Here is a 25,253-nt window from a genome sequence, read left to right as displayed (position 1 = left end):
GAAATTAGTTTGACTACAGAGAGCGAGCAAAAAATATTACTTTTGGAAAAAAAAAAAAAAAACTTGACCATGGTGACAATTTAAATATCGTCAAAGCTTGGGGAAAAAAAAAGTCTCAGTGATGACATTGATGACACCTTCCTGTACAGCAGTAGTGTGTGTGTGTGTGTGTGTGTGTCAAAGATTGTACCATAACAAAACGTGTGAAGGGCACTACAATATACATAAAAAAAAATGAATAAAAAGCATGTGTAAATCACTGCAAGCTTTTCAGTCTCGGTGCATTCACTGACCATGGGAGAATGGAGCGACAGCCACAATCAAGAGTGTTGATGAACTAACAGTCCACAAGAGGGTAGCAAAGGTACTTCGGCATTAATGGAATTCCAGTGTTTGCTTCCCCCAATTAAAAAGAAAAAAAAAACAGGATTGAAAAGCAGAGGTATAAGTTAAGGGCACTTCTAAGTCTAGCTGAAGCTCAAAAAACAAGCAAAAAAAAAAACTAAAGTGAGTAGCGAGATTGTTCGAGCCCTTGCTCGCGCTAGCTAGCTTGCTAGCACGCTCGCTAGATGTGGCACTGCTGTGTTGAACAACAATCACAACTTTTTTTTTTTTTTTATTGTGCTTGTGCCGTCGGAAGGTGGATGGCAGGGACCGGGAAACAGGAAGGAGGTGCTACCGATCGGGAAGCTCTTTGAAAAAGAAGTGATGCACGCGAAAGGAAAGCTGGATTTTGGCACAGCGGAAGGCTTTGAGGGCAAAGAAAAGCTGAGTCCGGGCGATGGTGGGCGGTGGGGTGGGGGGTCCATTTCCACCAGAAACGAGAAAAACCACCTCCGTTAGTTCCCCTTGACACATGGTTGAACCCAAGCGTCAGAAAGAAACTTAGCTTGGGCCACCATTTTCTGTAACGAGGGGCCTCAGTATAGGTTGAACTGAATGAATAACGACCCGTTATTCCCCTTTCTCGACAAATGGTTGAACCCAAGGCAAGCTGGGTTGGGTTGGTCGCCAGTCGATCGCAACGTCCAGATGGACAAACATTCATAGTCACACCTATGGACAATTTGGAGTCTTCAATAAAGTTGAAATGGGAGTTTTGGGGCTGGAGGATGAGGTGGGGCGAGCACGGGGGAGAAGATGCGAACGCGGCACGGGGAGGGCCCGAGCCGAGATTGGAACCTGGGACCTCTCGACTGCGAGGCAGACGTGCTAAAACATTAGCTCACTCTGCTGCCACTACAAACAAAACAAAAAAAAAATTAAATAAAACAAAACAAAGCAACAAAAATGACAGGACCGACGTGAAAAAGCTTTTTGGGAACGTGACGGAATCTACAGCTTGAGTGACATTCGTTAGCTGCCCGAGTTATTGCTCACATCCGCGTGATCTGCAAAGCAAACGTGTCTTCTTTACATCATAACCCCAACATCAAAATATATTAATAGTACAGCTCAACGCATTTTTAATAATAAAATTAAACCCTGACTTAATCATAATTACAATAATGCCTTTGCAACTTTTTTTTTCCTCCTCATTTCTTTTTGTTTTCAACAGTACAAGGTGACGCTTCTACTCAGGTCCGACATGCAAAATGTCTGGAAACAAAGACGCTACCTCGTCCACAAACGTTCAAAGTGGATTGCAGTTTGTTTTGCTTTCTTGGGATTTTTGTTTTATTACACAACAATTTGGTTAGTTATTTACACGTAGAGAAATGGTAAGTGCTGGAAGGAGGGTTGACAGATGGTGGTCGGTGGGGTGGTGAGGGGGGCGGGGGGAGCCACATTGATGTGAATATATATATATATATATATATATATATATATATATAAACATTTGGAAGAGGCCCGTACATAAATAAATGAAAATGTCATCATTCCTTGCTGGAGTCTGAGTCATCTGAGGAAGAAGAAGAGCTCCCAGACTCGGATGAAGAAGACTCTGGTTTCCTGCTTTGGTCCTTGGGCTCTCCCGACTCGTCGTCGTCATCGTCGTCGTCGTCATTATCTTCCAAAGTTTCCACTTTGGCGGCGGGCGCTTGAGGAAGAGGAGGCGGACTCTGAGGAGGAAGGGGCTTGTGGTCAGGCTGTGCGTTGGCCACGGGGAGGTTAAGGCCTGGAGTGAGGAGCATCCCTGGGTAAAGCATACTGGACAGCAACAAAGGGTTGAGAGGGAGGGGAGGGCTGGAGGTGGACGAGGCACTTTGGGAGGAAGCAGGGGCGTCTCCGCCTTCTGTCCGTTCTTCGCCGAGGGCGCACGGTTCTCCCGCCGGGCCGCCGCCACCGGTTCCTGCGTCCTTGTCCTCGGCGCCTCCGCCGCTTCCGTCCTGATTCTTGCCAAGCAACGCACTCATGCCCAGCAGGTTGGGCAGTCCCGCCATCCCGGAGAGCATCATGGGAAACATGGCGGCAAGATTGCTCGCCGCCAGGTTTCCGGCGTCCGAGGGGGGCAGGCCCATGAGGCCGGCGGTGAGCTGCAGGTTCTGCTGGAAGGCCTGGAGGCCGCTCAGGTCCATGCCCGCCAGGAGGCCGTTAGCCAGAAGGGGATTGAGGGCAAGGGTGGAGGACGCTGCCGCTGCCGGGTTGGGCGTCATGGTCGCCGCCTTAACGAGGGGATTCTTTGGACGCCGCCCTCGCCGGCTCACCTCCTCAGGAACGATGGGACCTGTTAGGATCCTGTCAAACATGCTCGCTGGGAGGTAACCCTGAAAGAGGCGGATCATATACACCATGAGCCAATGGACTGATTGTGTGTTTACACAATCGAAAGATCGACTTTCAAATTGATTAAAAACATTTTCATCAACCAATGTGAAAATGCTGAGTGAAATTAATGCAACAAATATTATAAGACTCCTGATGTTACAAATACTGGGCGGGCCAGATTCAAGAACCGAGCCCGGCCGCACGTGTCCTACAGGCCATGCTTTGCCACCCACTGATATCCAGAATACTTTTGGTTACGTCCTCACCGACTGTTTGACGACATCGCCCCATTCAGGCGGCACGCCGTACTCTGGGTTCTCCTGAAGGAAGCGGCACAGATCCTTGAGAGGAGGCGCAAAAGCTCCGCCAACCTGGAAGGCCAAAAATTAATCTCATTGTGAAACTTGGAAATTGCTTTTTTTTTTCCATTTAAACTTTAAGCAATGACATGAACAATGAAACACTAAGCTACAAGTACTTTTGTTGTAACAAACATTTTATTCTTTTACTCTTTTGAAATCAATGAATTTTATTACGAAATGCTATAGTACTGTTTTATATACATTCATTTTCTGAACTGCTTATCTTCACAAGTGTCGCGGGCTTGCTGGAACCTATCCCAGCTGACTCCCAGCGAGAGGCAGGGTACACCCTGCATTGATCGCCAACCAAGGGAACAAATGGAGAGAGGGAAAAAAAAACATTCACACTTCCATTCACGCCAATGGGCAATTTAACGTCTTCAATCAACCTATCGTGCATGTTTTTGGGATGTGGGAGGAAAACCAGAAAACCTAGAGAAAACCCACGCAAGCACGGGGGAGAACAGGCAGACGCCGTGCAGGCAGGGCAGCATCATGCAGGGAGGGGAATTGAACCACGAACCTCAGAACTGAGAAGCAGATATGCTAACCAGTCGTCCGTGGCGCCTACTGTTTATTAGTATTGCTAAAAATATATTGTATTACTGTTACAATACTAAATTTGTTATTTTTAATCTTTTGAATGCACCATTGTACTGATGTACCGTAATTTCCAGCCGATAAACCGCAACTTTTTTCACATGCTTTAAACCCTGGGGCTTATGCGGTGATACGGCTAATTTGTGCGTTTTTTTCCAAACGGCCGCAAGAGGGCACTCGAGTGGAAAATGTAAGAGTGAGACAGGTGGAATATATGTGCAAAGGAAGTGACTTTTACCGGTGTTTTTTTTTTTCTAGTGCTTTAGTGCCTCTTAGTGCTGCGCTAGCCTGTTCCTGGTGTGTTACTCCCGCGTCTCAGTGATTTTTATCAGTATGTTTTTTTTTTAACTGCCCCTGTTTGCGCTGCACTTGCGTTAGCTTGTTGCTGCCGTGTTACTGCCGCGTCTCAGTGATTTAAGTGTTTTTTTTTTTTTTTAAACCGGCCCTGTTAGTGCTGTCCTACCGTGTTGCTAGTGTGTAGCTGCCACGGCTGTTTTTGTATTTTTTACCTGTACGTTTTTTTTTTTTAGCAGCCCAGTTCGTGCTACCGTGTTGTTGCTACGTTAAGCTAAGCTAAGGTATTGAAACTTTGAAAACTCTGCGTACCCTCTTTTTTTGTAGATATCTTGTGTTTCAATGTGGGTTTCAATGTGCCCGCTTGCGGCTTTTACACAGCTGCGGCTTATGTATGTACCAAATGCTATTTCTTTTGCAAATGTACTGGGTGAGGCTTATGTTCAGGTGCGCTATGTAACCCGGAAATTACGGCAATACAAAAGAAAAAATATATATTTATCATTGCTGAAAGTGCCTTAGCATTATTGGAATATTAAACACTACTGTGATATTTTAAAGAATGACTACACATATTGCATCACTGTTGTGAAATACACGATTTACAATATTATAGTTGGTGGCATTTCATATGGAGTATAACATGCCACCAACCTTGCGGGCGTTCCTCCTGTTGATGATCTGCACACGCTCCTCGCCCGTCAGGCTGTTGACATCGATCTTGTTGGGGTTCCTGCAGCGGTGCCTCTTCTGCTTGGGTCGCCCGTCCTGGACGTGAAACTGCAGAGGCATCTTGTTCACGCCCTGCACATTAAATGTGTCAAAAACAACAAGTGCATACATCAGGACCTTAGACAGTATGGAAGCTAAACTCACAGGGATGAAGGCGCCCGTGTCTGCCACAAAGCCCGGGTGTTCTTGCAGCCACTGGTTCAGATCTTTCCTCCTGGGAGCGTCGTCCCCAGCCAGTCGGGTGCCGTCTTTCAGGTTGATGACCGGTACTCTGCTCTCCACGTTCTCCGGGCTCGGTCCCGAGGCCTGGTGATTGTACCCCGGCATTGGAGCCATGCCCACTTGGCCGATGCCGCCCCATCCGGGAGCCGCCTGGAAACATGCGTGAGGTTTTATGTCATGCACATACCTACACAATGGGGAAAATAATCTTTGGATACCCTGCTGAATTTATAAGTCTGCTAATTTGCATAGAAATTAACAGTCTAATTTAGATCTGGTTATTTACTGTTAGAAATGGATGGACTTAGATTTAGCTTGCTCCCTTACCTTTGTCATAATAATAATAATCTCTCTCGAACAAGGACAACTGATTTTGCACACCCTCCACTTTGGAAAATGGTACCAATGGATGCCAATGTGCACATGGAACAGCTCACTTTCTGTGTATGCTATTCTAACTAGCATAACTTGTTTTTTTTTTTTTTTTTTTAAGCCAAACTTGCTAAAATTCAGTTTTCCTGATGAATGGTGTCTTTTGAAAAAAGATAATGCCGTAATTTCTGGACTTTAAGCTCCGACCATTGTCACACGCTTTCAACCCTGTGGCTTAATACAATGTTGTGGCTAATTTATGATTTTTTGTTTCCCCTAACAACCGCCAGGGGCACTTGAACAGAAAAGATAAGAGTGAGACAGGTGGATTATATGTGTCGAGGAAGACAAGTTTAATGTAACTTAGTGCTTTGTGCATAAATAAAATTAGTAATGAAGAGACCCTCATTATGCATGGAAAATGCAAGAAGAAATTCATATGACGCAGCTTTCAAGTTAAAAGCAATCGAGCTGGCAGATAAAGAAGGAAACTGAGCTGCTGCAAGTAAACTTGGCATGAATCGATGATGAGACGCTGGAAACGGCAGCGGGAAGAACTGGAGAAATGTATAAAGACGCTTTCACAGGAAAAAAAGCAGGTGGCCCGAACTGTGTTACTGCCGCTTCTCAGTGACTTTTACCGGTATGTTTTTTTTACCCAGCCCTGTTAGTGCTGTGTTATTGCCGCGTCAAAGACACTGTTTGGAAAAAAAGCTAAGGTATATTATTAAAACTTTGAAAACGCTTTCTGTGACCGTCTTTATAAATATCTCGTGTTTCAATGTGGGCACATACGGCTTATAGACAGGTGCGGCTTATGTATGTACAAAATGTTTTTTCCTTTAAAATGTACTGGGTGAGGTTTATAATCAGATGTGGCTCATAGTCCAGAAATTATGGTACATTTCAATCATTCATTTATACAGATATGAGATGCAAACAGAAATGAAGCCTAACATCGTTTATTGTCATCTGGGTCAGTGGTGGACCCCCCCCAAAAAATAAAATAAAATAAATAAAATAAAGGTACAATTGTGCCTTACTGACTAGTGAGCGCCAGCATGCCTGTGGCCAATAATACTTGGCGCCTTCTGCAGGTGTTGAAATTATGTGCAATTCGGTGCAATTGAGACTGCGCCTTTTAATACGAAGCGCCTTATGGTCGCGAAAATATGGTACTGTATTTCACTTTTGAATTGTGTGCTGCACAGAAATGTGGTGGATCAGTGTATTTGTTTTTCTCCACGTATGACTTATAGTCTATTACCACAATTAGTAAAATGGGAAAAGTGAGATTGTTATTTTATTTGTGTGGAAACCTATGAAATCAGTAGGAGATCAAATGAATGCGATTCGACCCAACAGTTCACCTGATCAGGGACTTGACTCCTGTTCATGAAAAGCAGGTCCACGCCCTCCACGTTCTTCCTCCTCCCCCTCCGCCTCTTCACCACCGGCTGGCTGTCCAGCACCCCGTTCAGCCTCATCGCCCCAGCGAGACCTGAAGGCACTGAAGCACCCAGAAATAAATCTCTGCGGCAAGCTTTGCTGTCATTTTGTGGCTGTAATAAAGAAAAGAACCAGTCATCTCCTTTTTGTACATACTGTTCTGGAAGCTGCACTGCGGCTGGGTGATGTCAGCCAGCCCAGTGTCTGAGGCGTTCTGCAGTTCATGAAGCCGAGCAAGATACTGCTGCTGCTGGGCCTGGGGTGCCTCCTCCGAGTCTAGGGGTCTCTTCAAAGGGAGCCCCTGTTTCTGGAAGGTCAACTTGAGCCCTCCCTCCTGCTACACAGAGGCAAACATTTGGATGAGTGGATGATTGTTAGGGGCAAATGTGGAAAAAAAAAAAACTTTTGCTGGTCAAGTAAGAAAGGGCTTATTTTATAGCTACAATGAAACATGTTCCTTAATGTAAACACAAATAAATACAGTGGAATGTCAACATTTGAACAGCACTAGCATTGTCGTGGACTAAAGTTCAGAATAAAAAAAGCTCAGTGATCATTCAAATGATTTACGCCATTGTCTTTGGCACTTTTCTGTGTAAAGAATGAGAGAAAAATGCTACTTTTTTTTTTTTTTTAAACAACACTGCGTATATAGTTATGAGCTTTTATGATGCCAATGGTTTGATCTTGGAATGAATTCTTTCAATTTCTGTTATTTTCAATGGGGAATTTTTATTTTGTGATCACTCAGTTGTCAATGTTTTCTCTTTGATATCGTCTTCAGATTTTCTAAACCATTTAAAATTTGACACATTTTCACTAACAATATACTACTTCCAATATTTTTTTTAAATTGTGTATTCCACTTTGACAAATTATAAATTCATTATTTTTTTAAAATGTTTCAGCTTTCACAAGTTAACCTTTTTCCCTTTGCCAGTTTCACTCAATTTTGGGATAATCTTTTCATTTATTAAAAAAAAAAGTGACCAATAAACTGTTCACCCTTTTCATTAATTTCCCCCCTTTATATTTTTGACCATCAATTAATCACTTAAGTAGAACATTTTTTTCAACATTGATTGTTGATCTGTTTCAAAAGAGTCAAAAAAAAAAAAAAAAAAAAAAACTTTCACAAATTTTGACTTTTCAGGGTTCATACTCAGTCTGACCCAAAAAATTTAAGGGCTTTATAGGGGCATTCTTAGGGGCTGACACGAAAAATTTAGGGCCATCGTGGGAAATCAAGACTCGCCCACTGGTGCCATCAACCGTTCTTGGTTCATCAAATGTTCCAGTACTTCAGTACCTGTGATAGTGATCACCTGTCGCCCCTTGTGGTAGTTGTCATTGATATGACCCTTGTCAATGTCTTCACATAACAGTCTACAGAAAAACATATTCTCACTACAATTGCAACTATATACACAAATTTCTTCTACTGATGTCTGTCTCAACACCCCTATTCTGGCTCCTTGAGCCTACCCAGTGCCTCCTCTATTTGTTGCTGCAGAGGTGCCAAAGTGGCTCTCTTGTCCTTTGCTCTGCCTCTGAGTGCATTGGCCTTGGTGATTAACCTCAGATTCCGCTTTTCTTCTGCCTCCTCACACAGCCTGTCAGCCTTCTCAATAAGCGTAGATATGTCAGTCTCTACTCTGGCTTTTTTTGGCTTTGAAGCAGTAGAGATGAAAAGTGGGCAGCGATGCCAACTGTAGCCAGGTACGAAGTCTTCCTTTCCCCACAGTGGTAGTTTTTAGCAATGTCACTGTCTGGGAACATGACTGCAAACACTTTCGAATTATTTTCACAAGATTTGTAACTGTAATGGCTGCAGATCACTTTTAAAGTCCACACGATCTCTGCCTTTAACGAGTCCGTCTTCGTGTATTGAACTACGTTCATAAAGCCTGACTTCCGGCTGGTTGAAGTCGATGACTGGACAACTGTAGGTGCGCATGCACTGCCAGTAACACTGCCTGAAGTTGATGCTTCACTATCTTGATATTTCAGAAACAGATTCATACCAACGGGAGATGAGAGTTTCCAAATCAGCATGTCTGTCCTGTTTTCCCCGTGCGACTCCAGCGCTTTGACGCCCATATTTTCAAGCTGGTAACTCTGCTTGCACAGATGGCAGTAAAACATGTGCCGATCTTTTGGATCTCGACGAACCCAGCTCCCAAACTCCTTACTTTCAACCCAAGCATATTGAAAAATGCACTTCTCCATGATACAAGCTGGATCGATGAAAGAACTACGCTATGTTGTAACGAAGACGAAGTGAAATGGCTACTCACGGAAACAAACAATGGAATATCGACAAGATGGCGACTAGTTGTCAACACGGTGACTTCCGTTGACAATTTCCGGCTGTTTTGGACGCCAGACGGATCGCTATTTTTTTTTTTTAAATAAAAGATTTTTTTTTTTTTTTAGGGAGAATTTTGGCGGTAGAGGTCCTCCCTTTTATTTTATTTTTTTTAAATTTAAGACCTTTTTAGGGGCTTGACCGGTTTTCGCGGATTTTGAAGGACTTTTAGGAGCCCCTAAATGCACCTCTGAAAATTTAGGGGTTTTTAGGGACTTTTAGGGCCGCGTACGCACCCTGATTTTTTTAAAGTGCTTTCAAAATAAAGGAAAACCATCATTCAACTTAGACCACTGGATTTTTTTTTTTGTTTAATAAAATGTTCCTTTTATTTTGTCTTGGCTTATTTTTGTACAGGTCTAAGCTTCCACTGTATGTGCTTGTGCTAATTGAGTGTTAGTGCACATACACAAAAGACAGTGCCGAATAGGCACAATAAATTGGTCCGTAAATGGAAGCCAAAAAGCGCAGAAGTATAAATCTTGTAAACGCCAAGGAGATTGTGGAACCTTTGATGCTGGCATTATGGCATCTTTTGGCCGTATTTCAAAGTAAGCACAAAGGGAAAAAAGAAGTGGGGCTGTTATTACATTCATCCCTTTCCAGTGCAAGAAGTACTAATCACACCATCGAAGGAAAGACAGAATGGGGAAATCAGAGCGGCATGCCCAACGTGGCGGCGAAGGAGCTGAGGGAGGGACGAGGCGAAGATGGGAGAAATCAACATACATCGTTTAGCTTGACTGAGAACTCCTTGCTTTCTGCAACATGCTCGGTCACCTTAGACCCCTGTGGCGAGGCCGAGGGGTCTTCGCACAGGCTGCCGTCCAGGAGCTTGGTGGTGTAGAAGGATGCCACGGGGCCACCGGGCTCATAGACACGCCGCGTGGCTGGCCACTTGCCCTTCAACACCGCCTGGCAAATGCTGTCCAGACGGTTGATGATAACGCGGTCCTAAATGTGGACAATCCAGTCATCAGTCGCCGAACATCTGTTGGCGGTTGATAATCATTACAGTGACTCACCTTTGGCCAGTGGGAGGCAGCGAGCATGAAACCTCCTGCCTGGAAGGGATGTGACGCATTGTTGGCGACGCCATTCTGGGGCGCCGGAGTGTCTTGCGCATCGCGGTGTGTGGCGCCTAAAGACGCCACACTGTCCTCATCAAAGACCTTCACGCTTGGAGCTGCAAGCACTGTTAACATCACACACGATGTAATGAGCTTTATCTTGAATGGGTGACAAATTATTTTTGGGGTGAGTCGTAAACAGAATTGAGATCAATGAAAACGGGTGCAAAGGCCCTCAGCGATTTGTGAATATGCTACAGGAAGGGCATCCAGCGTGAAAACTGTGCCAATCAAATATGAGCGTTCAACCGAGATGACACGTCGTGGCCACCCCTAACGGGACATGCCAAAAGAAATACACACTACAGGTACGGGTTCTCAAAATGTGGTACGAGTAGTCCTAGTCCCGGGCTCCCTGTAGTTGTACTGTATATGAAGGAGGGAAAAAAAAAAAAAAAATCAATGTTCAAACTGCATAATGAGGAAATATTATTTTCTTCCTCCAACTCAAGTACAGTACATTTGTTGAGTACCCTTCAGTGATATTGTTTTTAATCATTTATATGGGTACAATTTTCATCATTTTAATAGTTTAAAAAAAGGCTACATTTGAGCACAGTATTACAATGATATTAAAAATATTTCTGCCTCACTGGGGCCTACTGAGCTACTGTAATTTAAGATCATGACGGGAGTAAATAGTATGGTACTTGATGTAAAGACTGAGAAACTCAGATAGGAGCTATAGCAACAAGGTATTGGCTGTTTTCTTTATGCCGCGAGAGTCCTCAATTCATTCAGTACTTTGTCATTTCAAGTTGGCTACAGCTTAGCAGTATTTTGTTAAAGGCTACACTGTGTGTTGACTTCTCACCTTTCTTCTTCCTGTCCTCTCCTTCACTGTCACTGTCATCCGAAGAAGTTGAGGAGGAGGAGGAGGATGACGAAGAGCCAGAGGAGCAGGATGACGAAGACGAAGATGAGCTGGACCCGGAGCGGGATGAGGAAGAGGAGGTCGACGACGAAGAGGAGGAGGAACGGGACGAAGAGCTAGATGACGAGCCGTCTGAGTCGGAGCCAGAGGGCCGCCTCTCTCTGCGGCCTCTCTTGCTGGCCTTCTTGGGCTTCCTTTCCAAAGAGTTGGGTGTGACAGGCTTTGTCCTTGCTGCCACCATCTGCCCCTCGCTGTCGCGTTTGTCCTCTGCGACTCCCGCGGGGGTCTCCAGTGCTCTGGCGGGACTCCAGCTTTCTTTCGCTTTTTCCCTGCTTTCCTCCCCTTCTGAGGAGGGCTCTGCTTTTGGCACCACCCCACCTGTCGCCAAGTCCCTTGGGGTAGGGAGTGGAACTGCCGAGGGCTGGTACTGAGGTTGCAGGACAGGTGTGAAGCCTACCAACTGTTGTTGTTGCTGCTGTGGCAGCATGGCCTTTGTCTGGCTGTAGTTGCGCTGGGCAGCCATGAAACCCAAATCAGGATCTCTGAGTATGTGATAATCCGTGCGGCTGACCCCGTGCTTGGCAGCACCAATGAGCAGGTCCCGGTCGTGGGTGCCGGACTCCCACCACGCGGGTAAGTCAGAGCTTATCTGGCAAAGTTGCAGGCGCTCGTACAGCAATGGGTGGCGAAGGACCTGCTCCCTCACCTGCCGCAGTAGCTCCACCCGGTACAAGGTGCGTGATGCGCGCTCCTCCGTGATGGGCTGGATGTTAAGGGACGGGTCTACTGCTGAGTCTAGGGGGAAAAAAAAGAAGGATGTGAGCATGTTGGGAAATCATGTCAAATCCCACCACCATTGTTTATTTTTTCTGTTGTGTTCCCCCACTATATACAGTAGCGGATCATCCGTCTCACCGATGCTATAATCATATATTTTTAAAGCAATCACTTTTTCTAAGATTTTACAGTACATAGTGGTAACATGACAGATTTTTTGCAGCATGGGTAATATTTGTGTTTGGCTGCATGTGGTGCATACAAAGATGCATGACGCGATTTGACAGTGTAATTTGATGGCTTGATGAAGTGCTGTTTATGAAAATATAAATCAGCTATTAGGCACTTGCTTAGTCTTAATACCCATAGCACACCACCGGTCGCCATAGTGACAGAACAAGCGTAGGCATCCTCTGACCTCCTTCTTTGGGCGGCAGGCGGCAAACTCGTCGGCACATTGCAGCAAAGGCGCACAGGTACTTCTGTAGGCTCTCATCCGTCTTCTTGTGCAGCCGCGCCATTGCCCGGAATTTTGTCCAGTCAAAGCGGCCCACCGTCGGGTTGAAGACCACACCAAATGTGGACACCACCCGGTAGAAGTCAGCTTCTTCCCGCCTCGTCCATCTATTGACAAGGGAAAAGAAAATGCAGATAGTTGTCATGCTAAATATAACTATTATGTAATTACATATTATATTGTAATAAATGCTGTGATATATGTAATACAAAGTTGAATCATTTAGTCCAATCTAGAGACATGAAAATAGATTTTTGGAGGGCTAATTTTAAAAATCAGTTATATCATTCTTTAGTTACATGGCATCGGGGTGAATTGTGAATTATTCATAGTGTATGTTTATTTTAGTAATGTTACACTTTGTGGCAATATAAAACTCCACTGCATTACAATGAAAAGTGTTCTTAGTACACCTTTTGCATTAGGGGTGTGGGTTGGTGTGTACCAAATTAAGATGCGGCAACAATATGATTTATAGATAGAGATATAGTATTAACCAGTGCATACATTTCTTATTCAGCATATTAGTATTATGCCGAATAATTATTACTCTGTCCCACCTTTGTTGACGTTCAATCTTGGCGGCCATCTTGGTGTTAAGCGGGTCACTGAAAACTGCCGGTGGCAGTAGGAGCGCCGCAGACGGTGGTGGGGGGCAGAGTGGCATCGACGACATGCCGGCCAGCTGGGTGTGGGACTGCAACTGCACCTGGTGGATTTGTAAGATCTGCCGGCTCTTCGTGTACCGCTGGGAGGCAGTGATCAGACGCCTTAGCCGGGCAGTGAGCAAGGAAGATGAGGGCCAGTAGGCGCTCGCTACTCCCGGAACTGCGTCTAGAAAAGTGTGGGAATGAGAGAATCATTTCTTGTAAGTGATGTCAGTTGAATTTCCAAGAGTGTAGGATTTATCTGCAAGTAATACTCACCTCCGGGGTTGTCAGTGACAACCAAGTCTCCCGGAGAGGAGGCATCATCCTGTGCAGAAATAGGTATTTTACTTTATACAATGTAATGTTTTGAGGCCAATACGTGCACAGGAAGAACAATTGTCACTAAAATTAAACACGAATAGAACTCTATTTCACACTTTATATTATTATTTGTATTTATTAGGACCCGTGCAGCAACCGTTGAAGGGGACCTATTGTAATCGCAGAAATTTTTTTTTGTTTGTTTTTTTTTTGTTGTTGCTATTTTCACAGTTGCATTTTTTGATAGCCTAAAAATGAATGAATTCACACAAAAGATTTGCATACATGTAGATTGGGCCTTGCAAAATGGTTATTTTTTTCAAGATTTTGTACATGATAATGACAAAATGGTTCTGGAGTGCCCACAAAGAATGTAAAGAGGGTTGTGAACGAAACTATGTGTCACTTAGACCTGCCAAACTACGAAGGTGGGGGGAAAAAAGTCCGCAGAAGCCAAATCCAAAAAATGAACAGGGAGTGAGATATGATTTTTTTTTTTTTTTAAATATAGAATTTTGGCCCCTTTTTGCCCAATTTTCCACATTCACAGTGTTGTTACTTCAGGGATGAGAATGACCAATTTGGAAAAACACAGAAAATCTCTGTCGAGGGGGGGGTTTGAGTTTCGTCCTGGATATTTTTTGGTCCTATCGGAACACAGAGTGCACATCTTGATACCGTTTTCGGTCCTATCTGCACGGTTACACTTTTATTCAAGCCATGCCTGTTTGAAACAGTTTTTGATTCCAGCTTGTCAATTGCCCTCGCTCGATCTTCATCCTTTTTTTCTAACACTTTCGCCATCGTAAAACTTTGAACACACCGTCGCTCAGTTCGCGCAATCTCAGTCCCACGCGCCATTACTTGGCTAACTAACAAGTTACACTGCGATTTCTGAGAACTGAAAACACATGAACAAGGCAATGGTGAAACTCGATTACACGATTGGGTTGTTATACTGTATAACACTGTTGCCCAATCGTGTAATCTGCCGCAAACAAGTTTTAATGTTTATGTCGCAAAATGCAAATATTTACACTACCGAGCAAGTTAGAACGGCATATGATAGTCGTGCTTGTGCTAGCACTAAGCTGAATTTGCAGCTCGGAGCCTACCATCGAGAGGCAGGCGCACGATACCCTTCCCTTACCCCCCCCCCCCCCCTAGAATTTTCTCAACGGATTTGCACTTATCTCGAGAATGGTCATTTTGGTCTGAAAAAGTCGGAATTCCGCCAATCGGCGAAAAATTCTCATCCCTGTTACTTTTACAAACCAGCCCTACAGATTTCATCAGCATCTTCAAACCTGGGACTTTAGAAGTTGTTAAAAGCTTTTCTTTTTACCATACCATATGATACAGGTGGGGCATAAAGTTTTGCATATTAAATTTCCTTCACCACAAAACAGTTTAAAGCCTCCCCTGTACATGCCCCCCCCAAAAAATCCCAAACTTCGCAGCTCAGGTTATTTTTTTTATGATTTTCAAATTTCAGATTTGTTATTGTTTTATTGAAGCCATTTCTCAGGAATTACTAATATAATTTTATCTATTTTATTCAATTGTAGTACGCTCTCATTTTTAAAGATTATATATATATAATTTTTTTTAAATATATATTTAGTTTATTTATTTTAAAGTTTGTGTAACCTATTGATTGAGAATTAAATGAGAATTTTCCCATACCTACTGTTGGTTATTATTGTTTCTCTTTTGAGTAGAATCACTAGCTCGAGGCTTTACAAAATTAAAAAAAAAAAGTAGCAGGAGGAACTTTTGCGTCTGTGCTGAGAGCAGATGCATTCATCTGTCAGTCTGATTATCGATCGGCCTTTTCAAAAGGAGACAACTTTGGCCTTTGGCAGGCCATGACGTTTACCTCTATGTCATCCTTCAGCAGGGCTGGTGCAGGCTTGTATTCAGGATCGTCCACATCCCTGGAGAAATAATGTCTAACTGTCAAGATGTTGTCTTATGAAATATACTACACATTTTTCAGGTATTTTCTTCCTACCCGTCCATAAAATCGTTACTTCTCTGTTCGGCAGCGATGGCTTTGTCGTCTGGTCGGCCGACGCGCTCTAGAAAGCATAGCGCAGGGTCTGCGCGGATGGTGTTGTACTTCTCATAACCTGTGAAACAAAACGACATTATGCGTTCTGACATTATGCGGTATAAATATATTTTTTTTCCACTTGCATATTTTCCCTGTCCTTATGTGTCCTACTGTTGTCTGATGACCATTCCAGGTTGTATCTCAACTATCACCAAAGTCAGCAGGGGGGATAAATTCCAGCTGGGATAAGTGGTATTCACTCACCGTGCTTGTAGACCCCTAGCAGCAGACACTTGTCAGAGACGCTATCCCACCACAAGGCTGGAAGTTCCGAGTGGTCCAGCTCGGGCACCAAGATCTTGATCTCACTAAAGAAGGAGTGATTGAGTCAGACAAATTATAAAAAGAAAATGACAAAGGATTAATACTTATACCTCTTTTTTCCAACCCCAAAAGATTACAATTAAAAGCCCCTCTTTTCTGCTCCCTAAACCTTGTTTTGATGACCTATTCTAATGTAGTTCTAAATCTTGCCAGCAGATGGAACTCTGTAATTGTCCTAAATTTGGCTGGTGAGCATTCAACAGGTTGATGATTCTCATGAAAAAACAACACCATCACATGTAAAACAATGGTGCTTGTATTTATTTATACTGTGAGAATAATTTATGTTTTACAGTATGACATTCTGGCCTTGGCATGCTACACTATTGTTACAAATGCCCAACTACAGACAAGTATTGAAGCATAAATAAAACATAAAATGTTATGATGACTAAGATTTCCATTTTTAGAGCAGGTTCAGTCTCGAAATCTATTGTTGACTGTTGCTGTGCAATTAGTCTTGTCTCAACAAAAATGTACACTATCTATTTAACATCTTTGTTGCTTACGATTCTCCATAAGGACAGAAGGACTGTGCACTCACCTGGCATCCACGTTGTTCAAAACGTTCTGGGCCTCATCGCCTATCACCTCTTGTTTCAGGTAGTACAGCATTCTGACCCGGAGCAGCACCCTGTCCACAGAAAAGCTGCCGCTTAGTAAAAACCCTGACCATGCACAATTGCTTGAGGGAGTGGCGCATAGTCTAGTTGAACACAATGAACTCCAACGAAAGAATCCAGTCAATCCTAAATGGCGAACATTTTTATAGAGACTAAATGGTGGAGGAAAACTAGGGATAACATTTTTGCATTGCAGAAAAACAAGCAAACCGACAAAGAGAAAGACAAATTAGGATGGTGATGATGTCATGCAGGAGGTACGATCAGCGAGCCAGCAGGAAATGGGCGTCAGACAGACATACACTAAGCAATGGGATATGACTGTCCCACCACCATGCTGTTTGACTTACAAATCACACACATACGGTATGTCGGTAACACAACTAGGTTGTAACAGGAACAGAGAGCCAGCAAGAACAGGAAGTCAGACACACAGACATGCCATGAACAGAAAGAGGAAGTCAGACTGACACACTAAGGAATAGCATGTCATTCGGGCCTAGTGGGTGTTCGAATTGGAAAACTAAGGGACTAAAGCCCCGTGCAGGAAAAGGAATAGAGTGCCAGCACCACAGTCATATATTATTTTATACTTTTAGAGCAACATATTTCCCAGTAAAAGTGGACTGTGATGAGGAGACTACGCCTACCCACCCTCTACACTACTGTGACAGGAGCAGCTGCTGTGATGTACCATTGTACCCGTCAACACGTTCTTTCCAGGTTCGGCTGTAAAAGTGCATGTGGGGGGGGTCTCTCTCTCTCTCTCTCTCTCTCTCTTCTCTATCTCTCTCGATCGAGACTCAGGATCTAGAGAGCGAGAGAGCTCTCGAGAGATCTCTAGATCTAGAGATCTCTCTCTCTCTCTCTCTCCTCTCTCTCTATCTCTCTCTCTCTCTCTCTCTATCTCTCTCTCTCTCTCTCTCCTCTCTCTCTCTCTCTCTCTCTCACTCACTCACACACATTTGTGCACTGTCATTCACACATTACACAGTCAGCCAGCTGAGTTGCGTGACAGCCGGCTGGCATGCGAGGAATCCCTCTCTGCTCTGTTCACAGGCACTAACCCATCCAGAAGCAACATGAGCGGGAAGAGACGTCGCAAGTGACAACATGGGCGCTTAAGCGTTACTTGTCACAGCTCGCTAAGCTATCTACTGAAAGTCAGGTAGTGTCCTCCAGAGGGAAAACGTGATCGTCAGCAAATCCCGGATACCACGTAATGGACAATCCCTGGATTCAGCATGGCGGGACCAGGAAACAAAGGGGAACTTTCGATGGAAAACGCAGGACTGTTTCAACACAGGCGGCCATCATCCATTTGGCTTTTGTCTCGATAGCCCCCACCCCTTCTCCCTTCATCTGCGAGTAAGAGTGATCCATGGCAGCCATGAGCTCAGTCTGAAGTCTCATTACAATTTCCATCACTCAACTGCTCTTAATGAATCAGCAGTGTCAGCTCCAGTGTTTCTTTTAGTGGCTCGTTATTAGCCTAGCAGGTTTTTACGGCCATTGTTGTTTTCCATTTGACAACTGTACATTTCCTTCATTGATTATGGGAAATGGTAATATTAATGGTTAGGATGTGTGCTTAACACTTCTAAGGTTCTGAGTTAAAATCTTTATATGTTTTACATGAATTATCAAGCTTTTCCCGTACTTATATCATTTTTTTCTGGGTACCTCCGGTTCACTCCCACATTCCAAAAATGTGTTAAATTTGCTGGACTAAACTGTTCATAGGTGTGACTGTGAATGGTTCTTTGTTTTGATATGTGCCCTGCGATTTGTCAACAAGCAGTCCAGAATGTACCCTACCTCTCCTCCAGTCACCTCGGATAGGCTCCAGCTCACCCCAGACCCTGATAAAGACAAGCTCTATCGAAAGTGGATGGATTATTTAATAGTAAGTTTCTTTCGGCTTGTCCCTTTAGTGTCATCTCAGATAAACGCACATATGTGTTTGGCACAATTTTTACGCTGGATGCACTCCCTGACGCAACCCTTTTCAGGGTGGCTCAAATATTTATTTTTAGGATGCGGCTAATCATCTATATCAAGACTCGATTAATTCATTGCTTTCCAAACGACTAAAGAACTGCCTCTATATGCAACTAATAGACTGCTTTAAGGCGCGACTTATCAACTGCTATGTATGACGTGCAACTAATCGACTGTTCGAAGATCGGAGCAATTTAGGGCTTCAAGAACTAACTCACTAACTGCTTCAACATCCATCCATACATTTTCTTAGCCACTTATCCCCAGAAGGGTCGCGGGAGTGCTGGAGCCTATCCCAGTGTCAATAGGCAGGAGGCGGGGTACACCGTGAACTGGTTGCCAGCCAATCGCAGGGCACATCGAGACAAACAACTGCACTCACAATCACACGTCAGGGCAATTTAGAGTGTCCAATTAATGTTGCATGTTTTTTGGGATGTGGGAGGAAACCCGAGTGCCCGGAGAAAACACACGCAGGCACGGGGAGAACATGCAAACTCCACACAGGCAGGTCCGGGATTGAACACGAACGCGTTATGACACTTTCCAGCTGATCCACTGTGCCGCATCAACATTAAACTACAAAAAAGATATTTCAACACACGACTTACTAAAATCTTTGAAACCTGGCTAATATAGCGCCTCCAGACCCAATTAATTGATTTTTAGACGCAAATGAATGCTTTAACATATGAGATAGACAGAATCTTCACAATCAATCAAGTTATACTCTGAATCCTTCACTTTGACGATACTGGGAATTCGTCAATGTTCAGGTTCCAATAATAAAGCAGGATAAAATGAAAATGCTGTCTTTTGAGTGAAATGTAATCTGGAAACAAAAAAAAAAAAAAGATTCTCGAAAGAAATGTACTTTTTAGCCGACACTGAAATCGCTGCACTGTTAAAAACATACAAAATTTGAATGTCTCCAACTAAAAGTGACTCGGGAGAACCCACTTGTTGCAGTGGTGCTTGAGGTGTTTCTTGTAGCCGTCGTCCTGCAGCATGTGCTCTGGGTTATGCTTCCGCAGCCACTCGGCTTTATGGATGTCAAATGAACTGGACTGGGTTTTCATCTTCTTGCCTTTGCGACCCCGAGGAACAGGTGCAGACAGACCTGGCAGCAGCAGGAAAGGATGGTTTAAAATCCAGCTCTCTACCATTTAGTCCAAAAACATCAGCAAGTTCAGGTACCCAAGTGATTCTGAAGCTCCTTTGTCTGGCCATCTTCGGTGGGTGCAATCAAGTCCCACATGAAGCCTTTGATTTTGTCATCGCCACGGTAGTGAACCAGGCAGTAGGCCAGTAGTGCCCTGCAGATTGATTCAACGTCCCAGTCGGTCAGCTGCTTCTTGAAACGCCCGTGGTTGAGGATGTCTTTCCAGCGGCCCCAACTGTGAGACAATAAAAGGAAAATTTATGATGTGACAACCATCATCCTCTGACCTGAACCCTACTGAGAGCAGCTATTTATTTACACAAGTTGCAGCACAGACTATGAAGAGAAAAAAAACGAGGATTCATAAGCACTCGTTCTATTTTTACTTATAGAGGCAGCACTTCATCACCAAACACCCAAATTACACTTTCAAAGTGTCACAAAATTATTTAATTCCTACTATTACTATTTACTATTAATATCAGTTTTTCTTCCTCAATCTACACAGCACCCCATAATGACAAAACAAATACGAATTGTTGAAATGTTTACAGAAAATGAAAAAAAACTGAAATATCACAATCAATATTCAGACCCTTTTCTGTGACACACCTTGTGTGATATACAGTGGAATCTCAGATTTCAAACATAATTCATTTTATGAAGAGTTCAAAGTCTGATTGGTTCAACCTCCAAAACATTTTTTCCCATACTAAAAATAATGTAAATGAGTTTCATCTGTTCCCAACCTTCAAAAAGTAAATTCCGATGTAAAAAAAAAAGGAACACCCTGTTTTTAAACAATAAAAAAATTGATATTAATTGAAAAAAAATGTTAATATTTAAATCAACTTAAATTGGTATCATTTACGTTATCGATTGTGGTGTGGTGGAATCAGTGGATGGATGGAGGGAGTTAAAGAAGGAGGGTTACTGGGAGTCACCCTCCTTGATATGACTGGCATTCTCCAGTAGGTATTCATTGCTTCTGTTATCTGTGGCCTTTGCTTTGTAATGCTGGTCACTCCTTTGGCAACACTATCTGCCTTTATTACATTTTATTCTTTAGGATAGTCAAATTAGTTGACTTTGCCACAAAGTAATGGATAGCAAGATCCATAACACGCTCATCCATTTGGTACACAACGGTTATAATCTTCTTTAACTCAACAGCTTACAAATTAATGAACATACCCGTATACCAGCAGGTTCTTCTCCACGCGGAAGCATTCTGTGCGTCCATAGCTGTTAGGCCGTTCATGGGCTCGCCTGACTTTGGGTTTGGCGTCGTCGCTGTCACTTTCACCCTCAGACAGCTCCGCCAGCTCGTCCTTGGTGGAGCTGAAGGGCCTCGTCTGCTTCCTGACACGGGGTGTATCAATAACCAGGCTGTTCTGTAGGCGTGACAAGACAGGGTACCTTGGTTTACAACTGTACGGCTTTTAATGGTAGAGCCGTGTAATAGTAATCAGCAAGCTAATTTGCACTGCAGATCCAAGTGCCCAAAATTTAGATTTAATGCCTATATCCTATTTTTTTTAGTTTTCTGTTTCCATTAAATCAAACTTGTAAAAAAAACTGCTTTATCTTCCATTTATTTATTTCAGTAATGGGCAGTTTACTCCAGAATTTCCACCCTCAGGGTGGACCCTCTATATTTTGTAATAAGAAAACTGTAATGTGTGGTATCTCTGCAATGACATTACAATACAGTATATCTTACATGACTGTATGTGATGAATTAATGTTCTGTATTCATTTTTATTTATTGGGGATTATTGATGAAAACAAGCTTCTAGCTAATTCAGACATATTTACATTTTTTCCCTACAGAGAGTTCCCTTTATATTTATTTAATGCAGACTGTCCTGTCAGAATAAAGCAATACATACATGAAATGAAAATTACAACACATCCCATATGGCTGTGTTAACACTGATGGAAACAAACCACATACATGGATGGCCAAATTGCACTTAAATAATAATACATAAACAATACAAATATGAGAAAGATAGAGAGAGAGAGCGAGAGAGAGAGAGGGGGGGGGGCAGGCTTCGGCTGAACCCCCCTAATGACTGACAGTTGTGTGAAAAACTGCTTGCGCCCTTCTTGATTTCTCATTTTATTGCACGTTATTAAATGTGACGAACATGAACCAATTTTCCCATTAACTAATTTAAATATTAGTCAAAGCCAAAACAACTAAGCACAAAATGTGTTTTAAAAATATTTTTGATTAAGGTTCCGCACATGTGGTGCATGCTGCAGACACAAAGCCACTAATGACATCACTCTTCGATTTTTTTGTTACTTCTGCTGTACCTTTATAAAAACACTCACATATAACTCACTCAAGACGAACTGTTCCCTAGCTTATATACTGTAACTCATATACAGTACTTACTCTGCCGTTGGCCATTTCCATATCAATGTCTGCCTTCTTTGCCCACTTGTCCCAGAAATTGGGGTCATCCAGGGAGATGTCAGTGCGGTTCCCAGATGCAACAAAACTGGCCTGGACGAGGACAATGGACAATCTTAGTAATCACAATTGGAATCCAACCTGCTACTAAACTAAAATGTCCATAAGTGCCAAATCACCTTGGCAAAGGTGGACCCTCGGCCCTCGGACTCAATGGTGATGGTCTTGGTTCGGCGCTGGAGGATCTGGTCGATATCCTCCTCGCAAAATTTGGCCCCCTCGTCCTCCTCGTCCATGATGGCGCCATAGGCACCACGTCGCAGTAGATCCTCAATCTCCTTTTTGGACAGCTGTTGCTGGACCGCCTGGAAGGAGGAAGAAAATCATTACACCAAGAACTCAAAGATATTTTATGTAAAAAAATATTTTCCAATTTGGTCTCACTTTCATGGGATGTAGCCTTCCCAATCAGTCTATGTAAAGTTCTTGCTGTCTAATATGCTGTTTTATATTGGTGTTATGATTTTGTTGTTTCCTGTTCATTTTGTTCAACTGCAGTTGCAATAAATAACAATAAATACAAAGTGCAGCCCTTGCCGAAGAAGCTGAGAAGTCTGAAAAATAAACCTGATAAAACCTCTTCCTCTAAAAAAGTCAGACGAGGAATAAAGTTCCACCACCATAACCCATGAATATGTAGCCAAACAAGATGGGTAAAAAAAAATAAAGTAATTAAAATTATTAAGTTATATTTAATAAAATAAAATAACAAAAAACTATCTTTTGGTGTTTAAATGAAACAATTATTCTCCATTCCTGATTCAAAATATTTAAAAATAAATATGAAATGAACTGACAACTCACCCCTCCCCCAGTGCCTCCTGCTCCACCAGCGCCCCCTCCTCCCAAGCTGTTGTCGCGGCCACTCATGCTTTGCAACACAGCTTTGTCCAAACCAAGTTTGAGGCTGGCGCGGTCAAACATCTCCCGCTCGTACGAGTTCCTGGTGATTAGGCGGTACACCTTCACCGCCTTATTCTGACCGATCCGGTGGCAGCGGGCCTGCGCCTGTGCAAATATGGGAATGCAACACATTAATAATGCTTGAAGAAGTGGTTCTCAAACTTGGGGTACCAGGTTGGGTCCGCTAGCGAGGGTCTGAAAAATAAGTTGCAAAATAGTGTGTGTGTGTGTGTGTGGTGTGTGTGTGTGTGTGTGTGTGTATATATATATATATATATATTATATATATATATATATATATATATATATATATATATATTTTTACATATAATTAAAAACAGTACTATATGGCAATAAAACAAACATAATACACCAATAATTCCTCCCTACATGTGCGTTAAATGAAAGCTGTAATATGATAGTGACGTCACAAGATTCTGACATTCCTGCATGAATAAAAGGTATAGCCTTAAAGGAATACGGTCGTATTTTAGGCATTTTAAGAATAAGAGGCATCAAATTCCATCTTCCAACAATGTATTGTAAAGATTACAACTATTTCTAAATTAACATTTTTCCCTCAAAAACATGAATGTGAAATTGTACAAATACAACATTTTCGAGAAAATAGAAAACTTTTTATTTCATGTGGTCTCCCCCTGACCTAAATTTTGCCAAAATGCAGGGCCCCTCTCCGTAAAAAGTTTGAAAACCCCTGGGTCGAAGTTTTTGATCTGGCATTCAATCTTTTCACAGGTCCATGCATATGTTACCTGGAGGTCATTCTGTGGGTTCCAGTCAGAGTCAAAGATGATGCAGGTGTCCGCCGCCGTCAAGTTGATGCCCAGGCCGCCAGCTCGAGTACACAGCAGGAATACGAAGCGATCTGAGTCAGGCTTGCTGAAGCGGTCGATGGCTGCCTGCCGCAAGTTCCCACGAACACGACCGTCTATTCGTTCATACAAGTACCTGTAGAGACAGGGGTATGATGTTAAGGGGACATATTTTGGAAAATTGACATTTGCATACATGTAGTTTGGTCTCTGAGTACCTGCCCATCAATCAATTGGAAAATCAAACCTGCCTCCATCAATTTTTCATAGCGCTTATCCTCAATAGAGTCAGACGTGAGCTGCCACCCATCCCAGTCGAGTCTGGGCAAGAAGTTGAGTACACCCCGAACTGGTCACCAGCCAATTGCATGGTACATATGAAGAAACAACCTTTCTCACACACATTCACACCTATGGGCAATTTAGAATTTTCAATGAACCTACCATGCATGATTTTGTGGAGGGAAACTGGAGTACCTTGAACAAACCCATGCAGCCAATGGGAGAACATGCAAACTCTACACAGATGCAGGATTTGAACCTCAGAACTGTGAAGCAGATATGCTAAGCAGTCCTTCACTGTGCCGCTAGAAAATAAAACAACCTGATTATTTTTGTCTTGAGTTGCCCATTTTTGCGAACATGTCAGTAGGTAAGTCGTCGTGGATTTTGTGACTTTGTTGGCAACCTTTAAGACTCAAAGACCCATTACAACCCGGTCTCTACGGAAAAGACAGCATGGGAGACACTTTTTGACATCTGAAATGAAGATTCACAGTTCTGAGGTCCAGGGTTCAATCCTGGAACCGCCTGTGTGGAGTTTGCATGTTCTCCCTATGCCTGCGTGGGTTTTCTCTGTGCACTCCGATTTCCTCCCACATCCCAAAAACATGCAACAATAATTGCACACAGGTGTGATTGTGAGTGCGGCTTTTTGTCTCCATGTGCCCTGCAATTGGCTGGCAACCAGTTCAGGGTGTATTCCACCTCCTGCCTGTTGACAGCTGCGATGGGCTCCAGCACTCCCTGCGACCCTTGTGAGGATAAGGGACTAAGAAAACTGATGGATGGATCAATAAAACACTGACTTCCCACATTGTCACTACGGCATTAAGTTTTGGAAGGAATCTAATTTATGCCGCTCAACTTTCTATAATTGTACAGTTATATCCTCGCCATTGGAAAATTTAGCTTGCAGGCAGCCCTGTCTGACTGCAGCATGCATTTTTCAAGCAAGGATTTACACGACCACGGCCAATGAGAGAGACCTTTTTTCCATCAAACGGATATGCGTACCTGTGCAATCTTTATTTTATTAAAGGTACTCCACTGATAAATTAAGGCATACGTGTGACCAAGTTGGTCACTCTCTATAACCCTGACAGAATGCCTCTGTTAAAGTTGTGGTCTGGGTCAAGTCTCCTGTGGG

At 43.2% G+C, this 25,253-nt stretch overlaps 1 protein-coding gene across 6 annotated transcripts in view; it reads right to left on the bottom strand.

Annotated features, from left to right (window-relative positions):
* Window positions 1-234: 234 nt before the first annotated feature.
* Window positions 235-25,253, bottom strand: part of chd9 (chromodomain helicase DNA binding protein 9) — a 111,289-nt gene continuing 86,270 nt past the window's right edge. For 3 of the 6 annotated variants that reach the window (XM_061814649.1, XM_061814655.1, XM_061814654.1), the window contains 23 exons: window positions 23,765-23,960; window positions 22,893-23,096; window positions 22,208-22,393; window positions 22,011-22,121; window positions 20,798-20,997; window positions 19,639-19,838; window positions 19,402-19,561; window positions 16,362-16,451; window positions 15,698-15,801; window positions 15,392-15,509; window positions 15,257-15,314; window positions 13,333-13,381; window positions 12,967-13,240; window positions 12,308-12,513; window positions 11,053-11,907; window positions 10,134-10,303; window positions 9,838-10,062; window positions 6,897-7,077; window positions 6,662-6,801; window positions 4,842-5,069; window positions 4,620-4,769; window positions 2,976-3,080; window positions 235-2,708 (listed from right to left, as the gene is read on the bottom strand). In XM_061814649.1, the coding sequence (XP_061670633.1) occupies window positions 1,878-2,708; window positions 2,976-3,080; window positions 4,620-4,769; window positions 4,842-5,069; window positions 6,662-6,801; window positions 6,897-7,077; window positions 9,838-10,062; window positions 10,134-10,303; window positions 11,053-11,907; window positions 12,308-12,513; window positions 12,967-13,240; window positions 13,333-13,381; window positions 15,257-15,314; window positions 15,392-15,509; window positions 15,698-15,801; window positions 16,362-16,451; window positions 19,402-19,561; window positions 19,639-19,838; window positions 20,798-20,997; window positions 22,011-22,121; window positions 22,208-22,393; window positions 22,893-23,096; window positions 23,765-23,960 (5,041 nt within the window). In that variant the 3' untranslated portion in view covers window positions 235-1,877. The remainder of the gene's footprint in view (window positions 2,709-2,975; window positions 3,081-4,619; window positions 4,770-4,841; window positions 5,070-6,661; window positions 6,802-6,896; window positions 7,078-9,837; window positions 10,063-10,133; window positions 10,304-11,052; window positions 11,908-12,307; window positions 12,514-12,966; window positions 13,241-13,332; window positions 13,382-15,256; window positions 15,315-15,391; window positions 15,510-15,697; window positions 15,802-16,361; window positions 16,452-19,401; window positions 19,562-19,638; window positions 19,839-20,797; window positions 20,998-22,010; window positions 22,122-22,207; window positions 22,394-22,892; window positions 23,097-23,764; window positions 23,961-25,253) is intronic. The other 3 variants (XM_061814650.1, XM_061814651.1, XM_061814653.1) reach the window with 3 other exon arrangements.

The sequence above is a fragment of the Syngnathoides biaculeatus genome, chromosome 3 (assembly GCF_019802595.1).
Source record: "Syngnathoides biaculeatus isolate LvHL_M chromosome 3, ASM1980259v1, whole genome shotgun sequence".
Classification (NCBI taxonomy): domain Eukaryota; kingdom Metazoa; phylum Chordata; class Actinopteri; order Syngnathiformes; family Syngnathidae; genus Syngnathoides; species Syngnathoides biaculeatus.
This window is presented reverse-complemented; position numbering and strand designations above follow the sequence as displayed.